The sequence below is a fragment of the Mustela nigripes genome, chromosome X, assembly GCF_022355385.1.
Source record: "Mustela nigripes isolate SB6536 chromosome X, MUSNIG.SB6536, whole genome shotgun sequence".
Lineage (NCBI taxonomy): Eukaryota > Metazoa > Chordata > Mammalia > Carnivora > Mustelidae > Mustela > Mustela nigripes.
The window spans coordinates 25955796-25972732 of NC_081575.1; the positions used below are offsets into that span (position 1 = coordinate 25955796).

At 42.7% G+C, this 16937-nt stretch overlaps 1 protein-coding gene across 3 annotated transcripts in view; it reads left to right on the forward strand.

Moving 5' to 3' along the window:
* TENM1 (teneurin transmembrane protein 1) overlaps nucleotides 1-16937 on the forward strand; it is an 805114-nt gene that overhangs the window by 752604 nt on the left and 35573 nt on the right. For all 3 annotated transcript variants that reach the window (XM_059385607.1, XM_059385606.1, XM_059385608.1), the window contains exons 26-27: nucleotides 7202-7568; nucleotides 9609-10119. In XM_059385607.1, the coding sequence (XP_059241590.1) occupies nucleotides 7202-7568; nucleotides 9609-10119 (878 nt within the window). The remainder of the gene's footprint in view (nucleotides 1-7201; nucleotides 7569-9608; nucleotides 10120-16937) is intronic.

Sequence of the window (16937 nt, forward strand, 5' to 3'; positions counted from 1 at the left end):
GTATTTCATCTTCTAATAATTTCCACTTTTTAAAAGCAAGATCAATAAGAGCCGTCACTCTCAAAGTCGTCATCATGCTTTCCAACTGCAGGAAACCAAACTTGGTCCAGGCAGCTTTTTCCCTCTTTTTTAAATTTGAAGAAGCTCAGACAGTATCAGTGTCAAGAAATGAGAAGGCCATTTGAAACCTGACAAAAAGTGATGCTAACAATCTGGAGTTGTCAGCTTTTAGAAGCATGGGGAAATCTAACATGGAGTTGGCAGAACACCTGGCAGCGAGCACTCAGTCCCGTCACTGTATCTTCCCCAGGGCTGGCATACTACAGAAGAGATAATCATACATTTCCTGGAAATTCCTACTGAAGAGGCCTCAGAGATCAAAATCAAACAGAGTCGTTTTTCAAATGAGCCATAAGACTGAAAATGTAAAGGATGGAGATTAGAAGTGTCATGTTTAGGATGGGGAGAAGGGGCTTTTGGGAAACAACTGGTTTCCGCAGCACAAACTTTGGGGAAAGAAGTTATGAGCACTTGGTGGCAATTGTATAGTAACAGTCAGGATATGTTTCTGAGGCTCTTCCACAAAAGTCCATTTCTTGAAATAGATGGAATGCAACAGAAATAGTCGAGTACCCTGTGTTGCTAGCAACCCCTTGTAGGTACCGGAAAATAAAGGAAAGGAAGTCAGCAAAAGACTATAAACTCTGTGAAGGCAGGACCCAGTCTGTCTCGGTTAGACTGGCTCCCTAGTGCCTAGCATAATGCCTGAAATAGATATTTATTAGTAAAAGAAAGGAAAATAATTAAAGTAGCATGCTCTGCACTTGGAATTATACCAAGAAGCCTGTTACACAAAGCTGGGGACTCCAAGGAATAAGCTAAAATATTAGCTGTGAAATTGGCTGACATGTATGTGAAGTAATATACCCCTATATAAGCCAAATTTTTTGGAAGACGCATAGCTTAGAAGGATTCTTAAGAAATGAAATCAATGAGCAGGGGGGAAATGGCTGGTGACATAGAAGCAAGGGAAACTTTGAAAGACCATGACTCCTGTATGAGTGAACTCCAAAGTTCATGAGATCACCAAGAGGGAGGATATTGCAATAGACAGGAACTCACCAGAAGAAATTCAGACATGTTCCGTGATAAAAAAATAAATAAATAAATAGCAGGCCTTTATAGAGCTCTTCCTGTGTACCAGGTACTATGCTAAGTGCTTTATATAGATTTTTTTCAATTCCTGTAATAAATGCTTGAGAGAAAATATTATTACTGTACCCAGTTTCCAGATGAGGAAGCTGAGGCTCAGACAGGTTAACTGATTTGCTCCAACGTTTAGCTATGTCTGGAGACATTTTTGTTGTCACAGTTTAGGGGGAGGTGCCACTGACATCTTAATGCACAGGAGACCCTCCACAAAAAATGAATGATCTGATCTCAAATGACAATCGTGCCTCAGGGGAGAAATTTAAACCCTGCCCCTGGCAAACATTTAAACATCCTTTATCACCACTATATACCTTACTTCGACTTTATGCCCTAGTAACCCCGACCCACGTTATTTAAAGTCCTGTTTTCATTCCGTCTTTTCCCTCTGCTGAAATCACTTCCTCCCTTGGCTTCCTTCATCTCAGTACCTTAGCTTCATCCTTCAAGATGAAGCTGACGTTTCTCTTCTAGGAGCTATTGTCCCAAACTCCCTCTCCTCTGTTCCCATGTCACTCTGGGCATACGTCTGGCATGGCACCTAACCACATTATATTTAAATGAGTTGTTTCGGGATCTGCTTCTCCCCACCCCCCGCCTTGACTGTGCACTAATCAAGGGCAGGCAGGGACCTGTTTTCTTTCCCTTGATAATAGTGCCTGGCACAGAGTAGGCACCCACAATGCATTGAACCGAAAGATGGCAAGTAACAGAGACAAAGACAAATCACTCAACTTCTAATCAGCTTTGATGTTCTCCGCCAAAGAGAACAACCCTTAGATGAATTCAAACGAGGAAAGGGGAAGCCAGAATTGGTGAGGAGAATGTGAAGAAGTGTGTCCACTCTACTAGCTGAAGAATCGGATGGCATAGAGGCTAAGAGCACATATCCAGAAATGGTTCTATCAGTTGTTTCTTTCTCAAGCGATTGCTCTAAGCATATAAAGTAATAATCCATGCAAAGAGCCTGACACACAGGAAGCACTCAATAAACAGTAGTTACTTTTATTAAAGGCTCAGATGAGTGGCCCTGGAATTGTATAGGTGTTATTGATTAGGATCCATTCAAAGGAAGGGGAGGCACCTATTTATACTTTAAAAGTAAGTCAATTTAAAGAAAATATTACATCAATAACAATGCTGGTGTTATGGGCAGGGCAAAATTCATAAAGACACGTCGACAACTGAAGTCTGGTAAACAGAACTGAAAGGGCACTGTGCTGAATGGTACATGGACTAGATCCCTTCTAGCGCGAAAGGTCTTTGACTTTGAAACCATTATTAATGTTAATCCTGTTTACCATCCCCTACTCTGTCCAGGCACTGCGCTGAGCACCTAGGATCACTATGTCATTTAATCCACGCAGTAACTCTACCAGAGAGACTGTTGCTAGCCGCTTTTCCTCGTGGCAGATGAGGAAACCAGACACTCATAGAGGTTACCTCAGTTGCCTACAGTGGCACACAGTACAGGAAGGAACTAGCATTCGAACTGCTAGAAAGAGCCCAAGTATAGAAATTATGGTCTGTGTCGACAGTGGGGGATTAAGTTTATGACTGAGTTAAGTTTATGACTGAGGAATTTTCTAGTTCAGTCTAACTAAGGGCTCATACGTAAATACTGCACTTACACATGGATTTTCCCCTATAGGACTCTGCTGCTTTATGTACTGTTAGCTTTGGTCACAATTAGCTGGATCTTTAAACCACCCACAGGAATGGCTGACCTGAGAGTTAAGTCCCTTTAAGGCACATTTTCAATTAGCAGAGGAAGACATAGTGCTGTCAAGCCTTGACATCCAGACCAAGAGCTCCTTTCCGCTCAGGGTTATTTCTCAGGGCGCATGGTGGCTGGGAGATGGTCACATTCCCCCAGCCGGCGGCTACACCAGTGACCTTTAATGCCAGTTTAGCATAAATATATTTTGACATTTCAAACAAATTAATGTATTTTTACAAGGTGGGGCAACCACCACAAATTAGGCCAAATGGTTTGCCTGTAGGCCAGGTCACCAGGCAGAGATTCCAGAACTTGCCTGCTATTCCATCTCTTTCTGCTCCCACCCCCAAAGGAAATGTTTCTTTGTCCCCAGAAATCACGTGGACAAGTGCCAGCAACCCTCAGGGATTAACCAGAGCTTTACATTAGTAACTCAAAATTCTAGGGTCTCTGCAACTAACAGATGCTAATTCTCACTGCCAGAATCAGCTCAACGATTCTGGTCCATATATTACGTTGTGTGTTATGGAAATGCCTCGGTAGTAAATATAGTGTTTCTATTGTGTGGCTATAAAGCACCAGTTCCTTGAAAAATTATCTGGAAATGGGAGTATTTAACACGAGAAGGATATAAAAGGAACTGACAACCTAAGGGAGGTGAAAATGTCCAGGTTCTGAAAAGGCAGACCTTGGATTACTAAGTAGCCACACATCTTTCATTTGAGCAGATTTCATAGACAAGCTGCCCAGCCAAATCAAATGGGAATTAAAGGGATTCTGTGTAGCTAGTACAGAAAGTATTTCAGAAGCACAAAGGCCACTTTAGTCACAGGAAACTGCCAGAGGGTGACTTATTTGATGGAAAAGAAAACAAACAGACACAATAGCTGGTGTATTTTTGAGGCAATATTAAATCTAATAAACATGACACCAATAGTATTGACTTAAATCAGGTGGGGTGAGTTGAAGAATTTAACAGCTTATCTTCCAACTACCAGCCTTTATCTCCGAGGCAGCCCTGACAGCAGAGAACAGAGTCCAAAACATGTCCTTCTCTGACTCCTGCCAGGTGTGTGCCGTCCCCGGCCTCTGCCCTGGCCTCAGCTCTCAGAATGGAGATAATTAGAACGTCATTTCTGCCAGCTTTGTTTTTTCTGGGTCACTGACTTCAGACTTGATCGAAATAGGAGTGCTATACTGAAATAAATTCATTTCCTCTTCCTCAGCCAGCCCCAGGTTATTTCCTGGGGGACTGTGCTCCACAGGAGCCGCGCACGCAGACAGCTGCTGTACGGGAGCGACAGTGTGTATGGAGGGCCAGAGCAAGGGCTCCTGGTGGAGGAGGCGACACCCTCCACAGCAGTGGCTCTCCTTCTCCCTCTCCCTCTTGGTGACAGGGCGCTGACAGGCACAGGCCTCAGACAGACGTGCTGAGGAACACATCACAGCAAACTGCTCCGGGAGCTGTTAAAGCTGGTGTTTAGTGTTTATCCAATGGCCTCGGTCTGAAAGGCTCTGTAGAACATGCATAACACAACTCAGCTTTATACTCCATTAGTATTCAAATTCTTAGCTGCCCAGAGGCATATGGTGCTGACCGGGGAAGGCCAGTCTATATGGAGGTCGACGGCATGCAGAGGCATGGGGTTAGACACTCAGAAACAGGAACAGAAAGCACCAAGTGGTAGGGAGGGGAAGGCCAAAGACAACCTTTGTCTTCATTACAACATCACCAGTTGCCCTCCATTAAGACGCAAAATGAAAGGGAAGGCCTGTCTCACAGTGGCCTTTGTGCACTTCATTACGAAGAGTAAGGCCTCTTCCAGCCAGGGATGGAGTGGGCCTCCCAGTGTAGTGGGAGTCCGGATCTTGTTTTCAGACTTACAGATTCAGTGAAAAAAACTGAAAGTTTCCTTGGGCTTTCACTCAAGGCAAGAAAAGTAGCCAAATTCCTGTTTCTATTTTGGCCAGGAATGGGCCAGCTTTGTCTGTCTTTGTCCAACCTAAGGGAAGAGCTGTAAAGTATAGAAGAGTGAGTGAGTGGGGGGCCAGAGGGTGCGTGGAACACAGTTCCCTGAGAAGTACCCAGTGATAAAATAGCTATTGAGATGTCAAGGCAGGTACTGGACTGACCACTACGTCCAGAAAAGAACTAGAGTGAAGCTGTGTCTGGTTGGCATGTGTGTCCCAAGCGCCTAGCACAACGTTGGACCCAAGGTACAACACACACTCACACACAGCAGTCCCTTTGATTCTGACTGCCCTTAACATGCCTTAAATCCATCTTCTTCTCTCCATGCCCACTGCTACCATCCTAATTAAGGCACTCTCATACCGCACCTGGCCCACTGCACAAGCCTCCTAACTGCAGGCCTGGCTCTTCTCCTGCCTCCTTTACTAGTATCTTCTCAATAGCAGCCCGTGTGTTTCCTCTAGAACCCAGATATGTCACCCTCCTACTTAAAGCCCTTTAGTGGTCTCTCTCACCCATCAGCACAAAGCTGCACATTGCCTGGTGTATTAATGGGCTAGGACTTCTGTAACAAAATACTCTGACTCTTGGTTTCAACACAGGTTGTAATCTTGGGGTCGTGGGATCGGGCCCTACACTGGGCTCCCTGCTCAGCATGGTCTGCTTGAGATTCTCTCTCCCTCTCCCTCTTCCCCTCCCACTCCTGCTCGCTCGCTCTCGCTCTCTCTCTCTCCCCCTGAAATAAATAAATCCTTTTTTAAAATACCATAGACTGGATGGCTTTAACGAGACAAATTTATTTTCTCACAGTTCTGGAGGCTATAAGCTCAAGATCAAGGTGTTGGCAGCTTTGGTTTCTCCCGAGGCCTCTTTCCTTGGCTTGCAGATGGCCGTCCTCTTACTGTGCCCTCAACGTGGGCTTTTTCTCTATGCATACACACCCCTGGTGTCTCTTTGGTGTCTCTTCCTTTTCTTCTAAGGACACCAGTCTTGCTATATTAGAGCCCCACCCTCATGATTTCTTTTCATTTTATTTATCTCTTTAAAGGTTCTGTTGCCAAATAGCGGGTTGCATGAATTTAGGGGGAACATAATTCAACCCATAATACCTAGCCACTGACAACCTCCTTATTTTCATTGCCTACTGCTCCCATACATTCAGCATTTATTATGCTTACTGAATTGTTTGTAGTAACCTCAGTGGGCCACACCATCTCCAAACTCGGGACATTTGCCTATGCGGTTCCCTCTCCCTATGATTGCTTTCAATACTGCTCCTACACCCCCCACTCCCATTTTCACCCCATTTCTCTCCTACTGGTCATTTCAGATAGTATCTTTGAGAATATCCTGCCTCATGGTTTCTAATATTGGTGAAGTGCTCTTATACCCTCTTCACTTCTTCCTTCTCATAACATGGAGAATAATTGCTTAATGGCTCTTCCAAGGGCTCCACTAGACCATGAGTCATTTGAAGGCAGAGGCTGTGTAACGCCTTTCTTTCGAATCCCCATAGCCTAGCACAAGTCTTTGCCCAAAGTAGGTACTCGGCAAATATTCAATGAAAGAACAAATTCACCTGTTAGCAAGAAAAGAGAGATGTAGAGTGAGGCAGGTCAAGCTAGGTGGCCATGCATTGTGACTTAGGATTCCACACCACCGGCTGATAAACAGTGCCTGAGTATTCCACAAGACGGATGCTAGGTCTGTGCTAATGGAAGGTTCTGTCCCAAAAGGTTGCTGTTACAGTAAAATCATCAAGTTACTCTGGCACTGTATTTTCCAGAAGCCTCTATAACTTTGCTTTTCCATGTATCTACAGGACAGTGAAAGAGATCTGTATGTCATAGAGAGGCAGAAGCCCTAGAACATTGGTCCTTAAACTTGAGTGTGCATCAAAACATGTTGGAAAGCTTATTAAAACACAGATGACTGGGTCCCACCCTCAGGGTTTCTGATTTAATAGGTCTAGGTTGAGGTCTGAGAATTTGCATTTCTAACAAGTTGCCCAGTGATGCTGTTGCTGGTAGTCTGGAGATCACACTCTGAAACAAACACTGCTCTAGGAGATCCTTCTGGAATTATTGAAAACTAATTTTCTTTATATTGGAAATGGTATAAATGATAAATATGTCTCTCAGAACATTTGATCAACCATCCTGCCCCAACTTTGCCAGACAACATTGACATTGCTGAAATTCGTGAGACAGAGGAACCAATAAGCTGATTTTTCTTTCAAGGTAAAACTGCCCCTGGAAAGATATTGTAACCTAATGGTGTGTGTTCTGCTCTTTTTGCAGGTGCGATTAGAGTGGCCAACCGACCTTGCAGTCAATCCTATGGACAATTCATTGTATGTCTTGGATAACAACATTGTGCTGCAAATTTCTGAAAACAGGCGTGTACGGATCATTGCAGGGCGCCCCATTCACTGCCAGGTGCCAGGCATCGATCATTTCTTGGTCAGCAAGGTGGCAATTCACTCCACTCTGGAGTCAGCCAGGGCCATCAGCGTCTCCCACAGCGGGCTGCTCTTCATAGCTGAAACAGACGAGAGGAAAGTAAACCGCATTCAGCAAGTCACCACCAACGGAGAGATCTCCATCATAGCTGGTGCCCCTACTGACTGTGACTGCAAAATTGATCCCAACTGTGACTGTTTTTCAGGTATGACCTTTTTAGCAATTCACCAGCTCCCTCTCTCTGTTTCCAAAAGAAAAACGCACAACAGAAAGGCCAAAAGGAAAACTAAAGTGTTATTTGTGAACATTAGTGTGAGTGAGTGGAGAAAGTGATGGGTTGGGGCCACATAGCCTAGTATCTGGTCATTGCTCTGCAACCAACTAACCAAGTGACTCTGGGAAAGACACAAGACCTCCTCATGACTCACTTACCTCATCTGTTAGAGATGTCACTTCTCTCAGTGATATAACCTTGCTGTACTGAGGGTAAGCTACTATAACAAAGGTTTAATACTCAAGTTAAAATCACTATATAAATATAAGATCATGACATGATTTGTACTTTGGATAAAAGGAAACACAGTAAAACCTGCATTTACTGATTTAGCTAAGGAAAAAATTACTTCCCCTAAGTGACTGCTTTCCAAGTGAATAGTGCTTGCTATTTGAAACCCAAAGTGGGTAGCTCAGTCTGTTAAGCGTTCAACTCTCGATCTCAGCTCAGGTCTTGATATCAGGGTGTTGAGTTCAAGCCCTACATTAGGCTCCATGCTGGGTGTGAAGCCTACTTTTAAAAAAATATTCTGAACCCCAAAGAGACTAGAGCAGACTGCTTTGAAGATACATGGGCAAAATAAAATCCCACAGTGGAGGGTTTTCAGGACATTAGTCTACTACTTGGACTGTTTAAAAAATGCCCAGGGAGGCCTGGGTGGCTCAGTCAGTTAAGAGTCTGCCTTCGGCTCAGGTCATGATCCCAAAGTCCTAGGATTGAGTCCCGCATCCGACTCCTTGCTCAGCAGGAAGCCTGCTTCTCCCTCTGCCTGCCACTCCCCCGCTTGTGCTCTTTCTCTCTCTAACAAATAAGTAAGTAAAATCTTTAAATTTAAAAATAAATAAGTAAAAATCAATTAAGAATGTCCAAAATTTTCTTCCTAGACAATGGTGCCTATTACTTCCAACTGAAATATATATACATATATATATAGTATAGTATATTATAATGTATTATATATTATATATAAAAGTATATTATATATATAAATATATATGTTTGTGTGTATATGTGTGTGTATGTATATGTATGTGTGTATGTGTATATATATATATACACCTTTTCCCCAAAACATGAAGTAGATATTCCAGATAACAAACACTCCTCTAAATGTCAATAGATACATTTATTGCCGTGATGTGGAAATCCCTCCATGCTACCTGCAGTCCTATTAAACTGCTCATCTGGGCCCAAAAGATTCTCTTAACCTTTGCCTTTTCTTGGGCTAGAGGAATCAAGAATGAGCAACTTGGTCGATACGACTTTTGATCAATATTTCCAATGTTTTCCTGGACAATTAGTTTTATACTTCTTTTGCTAATTTATATCTTTCATCCAAGGCAAATCTAATGTTTATTCCAGTTATCAAATTTGATGTTCTGAATCATTGTTGCACTTACAGACTTAGTGTACTTTGACAGTGTGACAATGGGAATTAGCCAAAGAAAGTTCCTGTGAGCATAGTAGAATTGGAAAGTCCTGAGGTGGGTAGGTCCACAAGCACTGACAGGCACGAATCTCATGGATTTCCAGCCACATTCTGTGCAGCTTCCATTATTTCCTGTTTTTGTATCTTGTGATATAATAGATACTGAACTGCAGGATTGAAGATTTCACAAAACTGATATTAACTGAGATAATTTCATCTCACTGTTCATCTTCACTGGTACTGACTCGGGAATTATGAATAAGTTTCAGATTTGTCAAGGGAGGGGAATGCAGAGAATAATGATTCACTGATTGTTCCCTTTTAAATGATTCTTTTCTTTTAGAGATCGTACTTTTAAGTCATCTTCATACCCAACGCGGGGCTTGAACATGCAACCCAAGATCAAGAGTCACATGCTCCGCTAACTGAGAGAGCCAGGCACTCCTAAAATGACTCTAGATGTACAATGATTTCTGTATATGGTTATGTTCTTACAAATGCTTGCGATGACAATCATTAAAATTGTGGTCTTTCTCTCACAGGTGATGGTGGCTATGCCAAAGATGCAAAGATGAAAGCCCCCTCCTCTTTGGCAGTGTCGCCTGATGGTACCCTATACGTCGCAGACCTTGGGAATGTTCGAATTCGTACCATTAGCAGGAACCAAGCCCACCTGAATGACATGAACCTTTATGAGATCGCTTCACCTGCCGACCAAGAGCTCTACCAGTTCACTGTCAATGGAACCCACCTGCACACCTTGAACTTGATAACAAGGGACTATGTATATAATTTCACCTACAATGCCGAAGGTGACTTAGGTGCAGTTACCAGCAGCAATGGCAACTCTGTGCACATTCGCCGTGACGCAGGCGGGATGCCCCTTTGGCTTGTGGTGCCTGGCGGGCAGGTGTACTGGCTGACCATAAGCAGCAATGGAGTCCTGAAAAGAGTGTCTGCCCAAGGCTATAATCTGGCCTTGATGACCTATCCAGGAAACACAGGGCTTTTGGCTACCAAAAGTAATGAAAATGGATGGACAACTGTTTACGAGTAAGTTTCTCATTCTCAACATAGGCTTTATTAGGCTTTTATTTGAAATTATATTATAGTGGGAAAATGCCTTAGTAATTGCTGCGTGTTACATGCTATTTTCTCCTAAGAACCACAATAAAAAAACAAAAAGTCAAGGAGAAAATTTTACCTAACTCCTAGGGTTCAAACCCATTTCTCCAGAGCCGTTTTGCAGAACATAATAATGAAAACACAGACTGAATGAAGAATCAGGTGTGGCACTGCAGGAGACAGGAATGAGGTAGAAGCCTAAGTACTCAAGAAATTTACAGCATAGCTGGGAAAACAAGGTAAATTTTCATTTAAATAACAAAACTAAGAAAATAGTTCTAAAGCAACAAAGAAGCAGTGTGGCTTAACTAGTATTTATTGATCCCTGTGGGGCTTAATGAATGAATAAATGAATGTGTGCCCAGCCCAGCCCAGCCCAACTCAGTATAAGTTACTGTGGGAGGTAATAGAATTTAAAATATAAGAAGTGGACGCTAGCAAGGGAGTGTAACTGGGAGAGGCTGCGTGCCATTGGCTGCTTCGGTGAGATGTGGAGCAACGCTCCAGCACAGGCTTGGGTTTCCTCGATTTCCCTGCCCAAGTCAAAGAATCTGCCACAGACTGGCATTCGCAGACTGGGTCTGTAATGACTTTGTTTAACTGGGAATTAACACAGGGTGTGTCTGACAGCAAGCTACTAGAAAGTGTCATGACACGGAAGGAGACCATTGTCCTTGCTTTTCCAAGCATGGACGACCTTACCTTCAGGTCAACTCATTTAGAATGCTGGTCTGCCACCACTTGACAAGCATCTTTTCTACAAAAGGGAATTGCTGAATTTTTCACCAATGTACTGAGTGAAGATAATCTATGGAATCTGAACCCAGAGTCTAAAGTGGCATCAAAGTTGAAAAGTGTGACGAGTAGAAATGTTAAGTATGAGGGGTTCCTGGTGTGAGTATTCTGTAAGGGTGCAGAGAATATGAAGTGGATATGTCCAATCCCATGAAAGCCTCCTGAGGAAAGGGACAAAACAATCGGCCTTCACATTTTGGATCATTTCCCAAAGAAATGCCACTGTACAATAAAGCTGGACAGCTATTTTAGTTTCACTTAGAAATATGTATTCAGTTGTTTCTGTTGCAAGTCTTACTCTTTTGTTTGAAAACTTACATCTTAATAAGAGTAATAAAAGCCACTGTTCACTGAAGCTTTACTATGTGACAAGTAGCAGCCTGAGTGATTTACATACATTTTTTATTAGATCCCCAAAATAACAACATGGGATAGTTGCTCCTGGTATGGCATTTTATGGATGAGGAAGCAGAGGCACAGAATGCTTAACTTGTCCTGATTCACACAGATGTCTAGGTTGCAAACTCCCAACAGTCTGACTCAAGAGCTCCAATTTTTAAATATACCACCGTGAAGAAAGATAGTTTCTAATGAGAGTATCTTTCAAAAATTCATGCAAGATCACACCACAGATGAAATTAGACAACTATTTCAAAAGCTAATGGTTAACTTCAGTCAAGTTACAAGAAATGGCTGAAATATGAACTAGTTTTCAAAATAGCCAGTTCAACCATTCATTCACTTAGTCATCAATTCATTACACTGTACACTTTACAAATATTCCATTTATTTGTCAACTATACTTCAATAAAGCTAGAGGAGAAAAAAGCAAAACTAACTAGTCCATTTACTTATTTAACAAATATTTACTGAGCACCTACTCTGTGCCAGGCAGTACAGCTGTGAATGAAACAGATAAAAATTCTTACCGTCAAGCCACCTGGCCAGCTCAGTCTGTAGAGCTTGAGACTCTTGACCTTGGGGTCATCGGTTCAAGTCCCACATTGGGTGGGGAGCCTACTTAAAATTTAAAAAAAAATTTTTTTTTTTAAATCTCTACCTTCATACAGCTTACATTATACTGGAGGGAGACAAGTAAAATGTACAGAATTTCAGATGGTGCTAAGTTCTGTGGAAAATAAAGCAGGGTAAAGGAGATCAATAGTGTGAGGCAGAAGGGTTTTTCTTTTGGGTACATGGTCAGGGAAGTCCTCATTAAGAAGGTGGCATTTGGGGCACCTGGGTTGCTCAGCGGGTTAAAGCCTCTGCCTTCTGCTCAGGTCATGATTCCAGGGTCCTGGGATCGAGCCCCACCTCGGGCTCTCTGCTCAACAGGGAGCCTGCTTCCCCCCCTCTCTACCTGCCTCTCTGCCTACATGTGATCTCTGTCTGTCAAATAAATAAATCTTTTTTTAAAAAAAAGAAGGTGACCTTTGAGTAAATACCTGTAGGAGGTGAGGGAGTAAACCATATGGATATCTATGAGGAGGGAAGAGAAAGAACATTCCAGGCAGAGTGAACAGCAAGTGCAAAGGCCCTTGCAGCAGGAGCCAACCTGATGTGTTGAAGGAATACTAAGGCAGCCACTATGACTGGAATGGAGTAAGAATAGTGGGGAGATAAAATCAGCGAAGTGGCCAGGGCTACTTCATGGAGGACTTTGTGGTCCTCCGTAAAGATTTTGACTTTTACGCTGAAGTAAGATGTAGAACCACTGGAGAATTTTAAGTAAAGGAGTGACAGAATCTGACTTACATTCCATCTGTATTGAAGACATCCGACTGTATGGTGGAAACAGGGGAGCCCAGTGGTGGAGAGGGGAGAGGTTTGCAATACTCCAGGCAGAAGATGGTGACTTAGACCAGGGAGTAGGGGCAGTGATAAGTGGTAAAATTTTAAGTATATCTTGGCAGTTGATCTATCAGGACTTAACCAATAGTTTTGATGTGGAGAGAAGAGAAGGAGGGTTAGAGGGTTAGAGATAACTCCAAATGTTTTCACCTGAGCAACTGGATGATAGACTTTCTATTTATCCACACAAGGAAGACTGCACAAGGAGTGCATTTACAAATACCATAGGCTCTCATTCATATGTGGAACCTAAGAAACAAAACAAATGAGCAAGGAAAATAAGAGAGACAAACCAAGAAGCAGACTCTTAACTCTAGAGAACACATTGATCATTCCCAGAGGCGAGGTGGGAGAGGGGATGGGTGACACAGTGGATAGGGATTGAAGACTATACTTACTATGATGAGATCAGGAGTTCAGTTCTGGATATAATCAGTCTAGTTAGACTTCCAACTGAAAACCAGCAAGAGACCAAGAAGGACAGTCCATGAAGTAGGAAGAAAAGCAGGAGAGTAGGGTGTTCTGGAAACCAAGTACAACAGGAAGGAGTGATCATCTGTGTCAGATATTCCAGATAAGTGAAGTAAGACAAGGACTGAGAATTGACCATTCAATCTAGCACTGTGGACATTATTGTCTACCTTGAGAAGAGCAGGTGCTATGGCTCCATGGGGGACAAAAGCCTGAGCAGAGATGGTTTAAAGAAAATGGATATACACATGTTCATGGCAGTATTGCTCATAATAGCCAAGAAATTTGAAGAACCAATGTTCATTGGGACATGAATAGGCAAAAAAATGGGGTACTTCCATACCATGGAATATTATTCATCAATAAAAAGGAATGAAGTTCTGACACATGCTATAACATGGATGAACCCCAGATACATTATGCTAAAGGAAAGAAGCTAGTCACAAAGGACAAGTATTGTATAGTTTATTTATTATTATTTTATATATAAATTTCATTTATTTTAAATGTTCACAAAAGGCAAATTCATAAAGTCGGAGAGTAGGCGGGTGGTTGCCTGGGACTGAAAGGGAATAGAGATTGGCTGCTAATGAGGAAGGAGTTTATTTGGGGGATGTTGGAATGTCCTAGAAGTAGTAGTGATGACTGCACACATGGTGAATGCACTAAAGCCACTGAATTGTATACTTCGAAATGGTGACTTTTATGGTATGTGAATCATATCTCAATAATAACAATAAAGGGCACCTGTGTGGCTCAGTCAATTAAGCAACTGCCTTTGGCTCAGGCCATGATTCCGGGGTCCTGAGATTGAGCCCCCCCATTGGCCTCCCTGCTAAGCGGGGAGCCTGCTTCTCCCTCTCCCTGCCGCTACCCCTGCTTGTGCTCTTTCTCTGCCTCTCTCTCTCTCTCTCTGTCAAATAAATAAATAAAATCTTTTTTTAAAAAAAAAGAACCTTTAGAAAATAATAATACTATAAAAGAAAGTGACCAAGAGGAGAGAAAGTGGATACAGTGAGTAAGTAATTCTTAAGAGTGCAACCACTGTGTAAAACAGTATGGAGGTCCCTCCAAAAATTAAAAATTGAACTACCCTATGATCCAGGAATCACACTACTGAGTATTTACACAAAGAATACAAAAACAGTAATTCAGAGGGATATAGCAGCATTGTTTACAACAGCCAAGATATGAAAACAGCCCAAGTATCAAGTATCTATCAATGGGTGAATGGATGATAAAGATACACACACACACACATATACATGCAATGGAATATTATTCAGCCATAAAAAGAATGAAATCTTGTCATTTGCAATCGCATGTATGGAGCTAGAGAGTATAACACTAAGCTAAATAAGTCAATTAGAGAAAGAGAAATACCATAGGCTCTCATTCATATGTGGAACTTAAGAAACAGAACAAATGAGCAAGGAAAATAAGAGAGACAAACCAAGAAGCAGACTCTTAACTCTAAAGAACACATTGATCATTCCCAGAGGTGAGGTGGGAGAGGGGATGGTTGACACAGTGGATAGGGATTGAAGACTATACTTATGATGATGAAAAATAAAAGAAAATTATTAAAAATTTTTTAAAAAGTTCTTCAACTGTATTGGGAGAAGCTTAAAATGAAACACCAGGTTAGTTAACCAAACTTTGGGTCAAAACTATTGGCATCATTTATGGACCTGTGGTAATTTTTTTTTTAATTTGATTTCAAAGCTAAATGATTACATTGACATGATTGTAATAAATTATGTGATGAATGTAAGAAGAAGAGAACTCATCTGAGGAAGTTTGCTATAAAGAGGAGCAGAGAAAATGGACCTGGGGCAGGGGGAATGCGGTAAACAGAAGGAGTGGTTTTAATGACAGAAATAACAGTATATTTGCATACCCATGAAAATGATCCAATAGAGCCAGCGTAAACAGACGCTAGACATTATTTTACAAACGAGGAAACTGAGGCCTAGATAGAGATAGAACTTCCCTGTTCACATTGCTAGCTGGCTGGGTCTCGAGTCAGGTCTTCGAGCGTCTAATTCGGTGTTCTTTCCACTACTACCCCCACTGCCTTCCGGAAAAAAGAGGAGGATATGGGATTGCAAGAGTGACCGTGGGAAGTCTGGGAAGCGAGATTTTCCCGTCCAGTAGCAGGAAAGGGAGAGTTTTTTTCCTTCTCCCTCCTTAACTCCAGCCAGGATGATGCTGAAACCCTCCTGACCAAAAAAGCATCTGTAGAGAGAAAGTCCCTTTTCCTCCTGAAGCACTCCCTTCTGGTGCTGAGCAGGAGTCCCCAGAAAGACACTGCCCCTGTCCCTTCTGACCTGCACAGAAGAGAATGAGCAATTTCCCAACCTACATAATGTAACTAATCCTGCTTATGGCCTTCTCTGTACAAAATTGGACATCTTTCCCTTTTATCCCCCAACGTGTTAGCCAGTTCTGACCCCTCCTTCAAGTTTCCCTTTGTCCTTTCGAGGCTGAGGAACACAAAACTGGACCTACTATCCTCGTCCGAGTCAGAGCCCTGCAGTTCTCTGAGGTGCGGAGGCTGCCGCCTTCTGTGGCCAAAGGGGACAAACTGTTCGCCAAGGTGGAAATAGAAATTCTGTTCTGAGTTGAGAGACAGAGAAACAGAAACAGAAGCAAAATTTGACAGGATGGAGGACGGCCACGTACAGGTAGCTAAGCCAGTAATCCATCCAGCTTTGATTATCTGTGACAATGGAGAGGAGAAATGACATAGATGACCCTGAACAGTGGATCATCCAAATGGGATTTTAAAATGTTTCTTTTGCAGTGGTAGTATGTGGGCTTGTGTTGTGTAATGTGATGTTGTTTAAATAGTTCACTGATTTTCATAATTCCGTTGGACTTGGACCGGGATCAACATTGCACACCCCAAGTATTAGTACGTGATACTTGACTGCTCCTGAGCATCCTGACCACAGAGAAATGGCTAACAGAGAGGTGATTGTCAAGGCAGGAATACGGACCAAATGAGGCCAGTGTTTTGGCCCAAGGAGGCTGGCAGGTTCGTAACTGCTATGACCTTACAGCAGTGGGGGCCCAAGAGAGGGGCCCAGCAGCTCACAGAGTAGGCAGGCCTTCTTTGCCCAAAAGGCTCGAAGAGTAGTTAGGATGCCCTTGCTTGTTTCCTAAGTATTTCCCTGGCAAAGGCTTCTGCTCTACAAAACTGGAAAGGTTCCAGGCTGAGGCCAAAGCATCAGTGTGGTCACTGCTGCTGGTCCAGGCTGAGTGGACGGTTCTGCAGGCCCTTGCCCTTTGGACTCCTTGCCTGAAGAGAAGGAGATTTCGCGTTTATGTAATTTCTCGATCCCAGGTCTTCTGTATTCTCTCTCTGGACTTTGTTAGCCCATACCCCACTCCCCGAAAAAAGCCATTGACTGACAAGTTAGAAAGCCTTCATAATAGGCTGAGCGCCTCCTAGGCTATTTTATAAATGCTCCGTTGCATGGAAGATGGCTGATGACGGATTCTCCCTCCTCCCTGGTAAGATTAGAAGAAGAGGTAGGGTCAAGGTACACAAGCCATGTCTCTGGGTGAGATATTTACCTGGGCATAGGACACGATTCCCGTGTAAGAACTGGTTATATAATCCA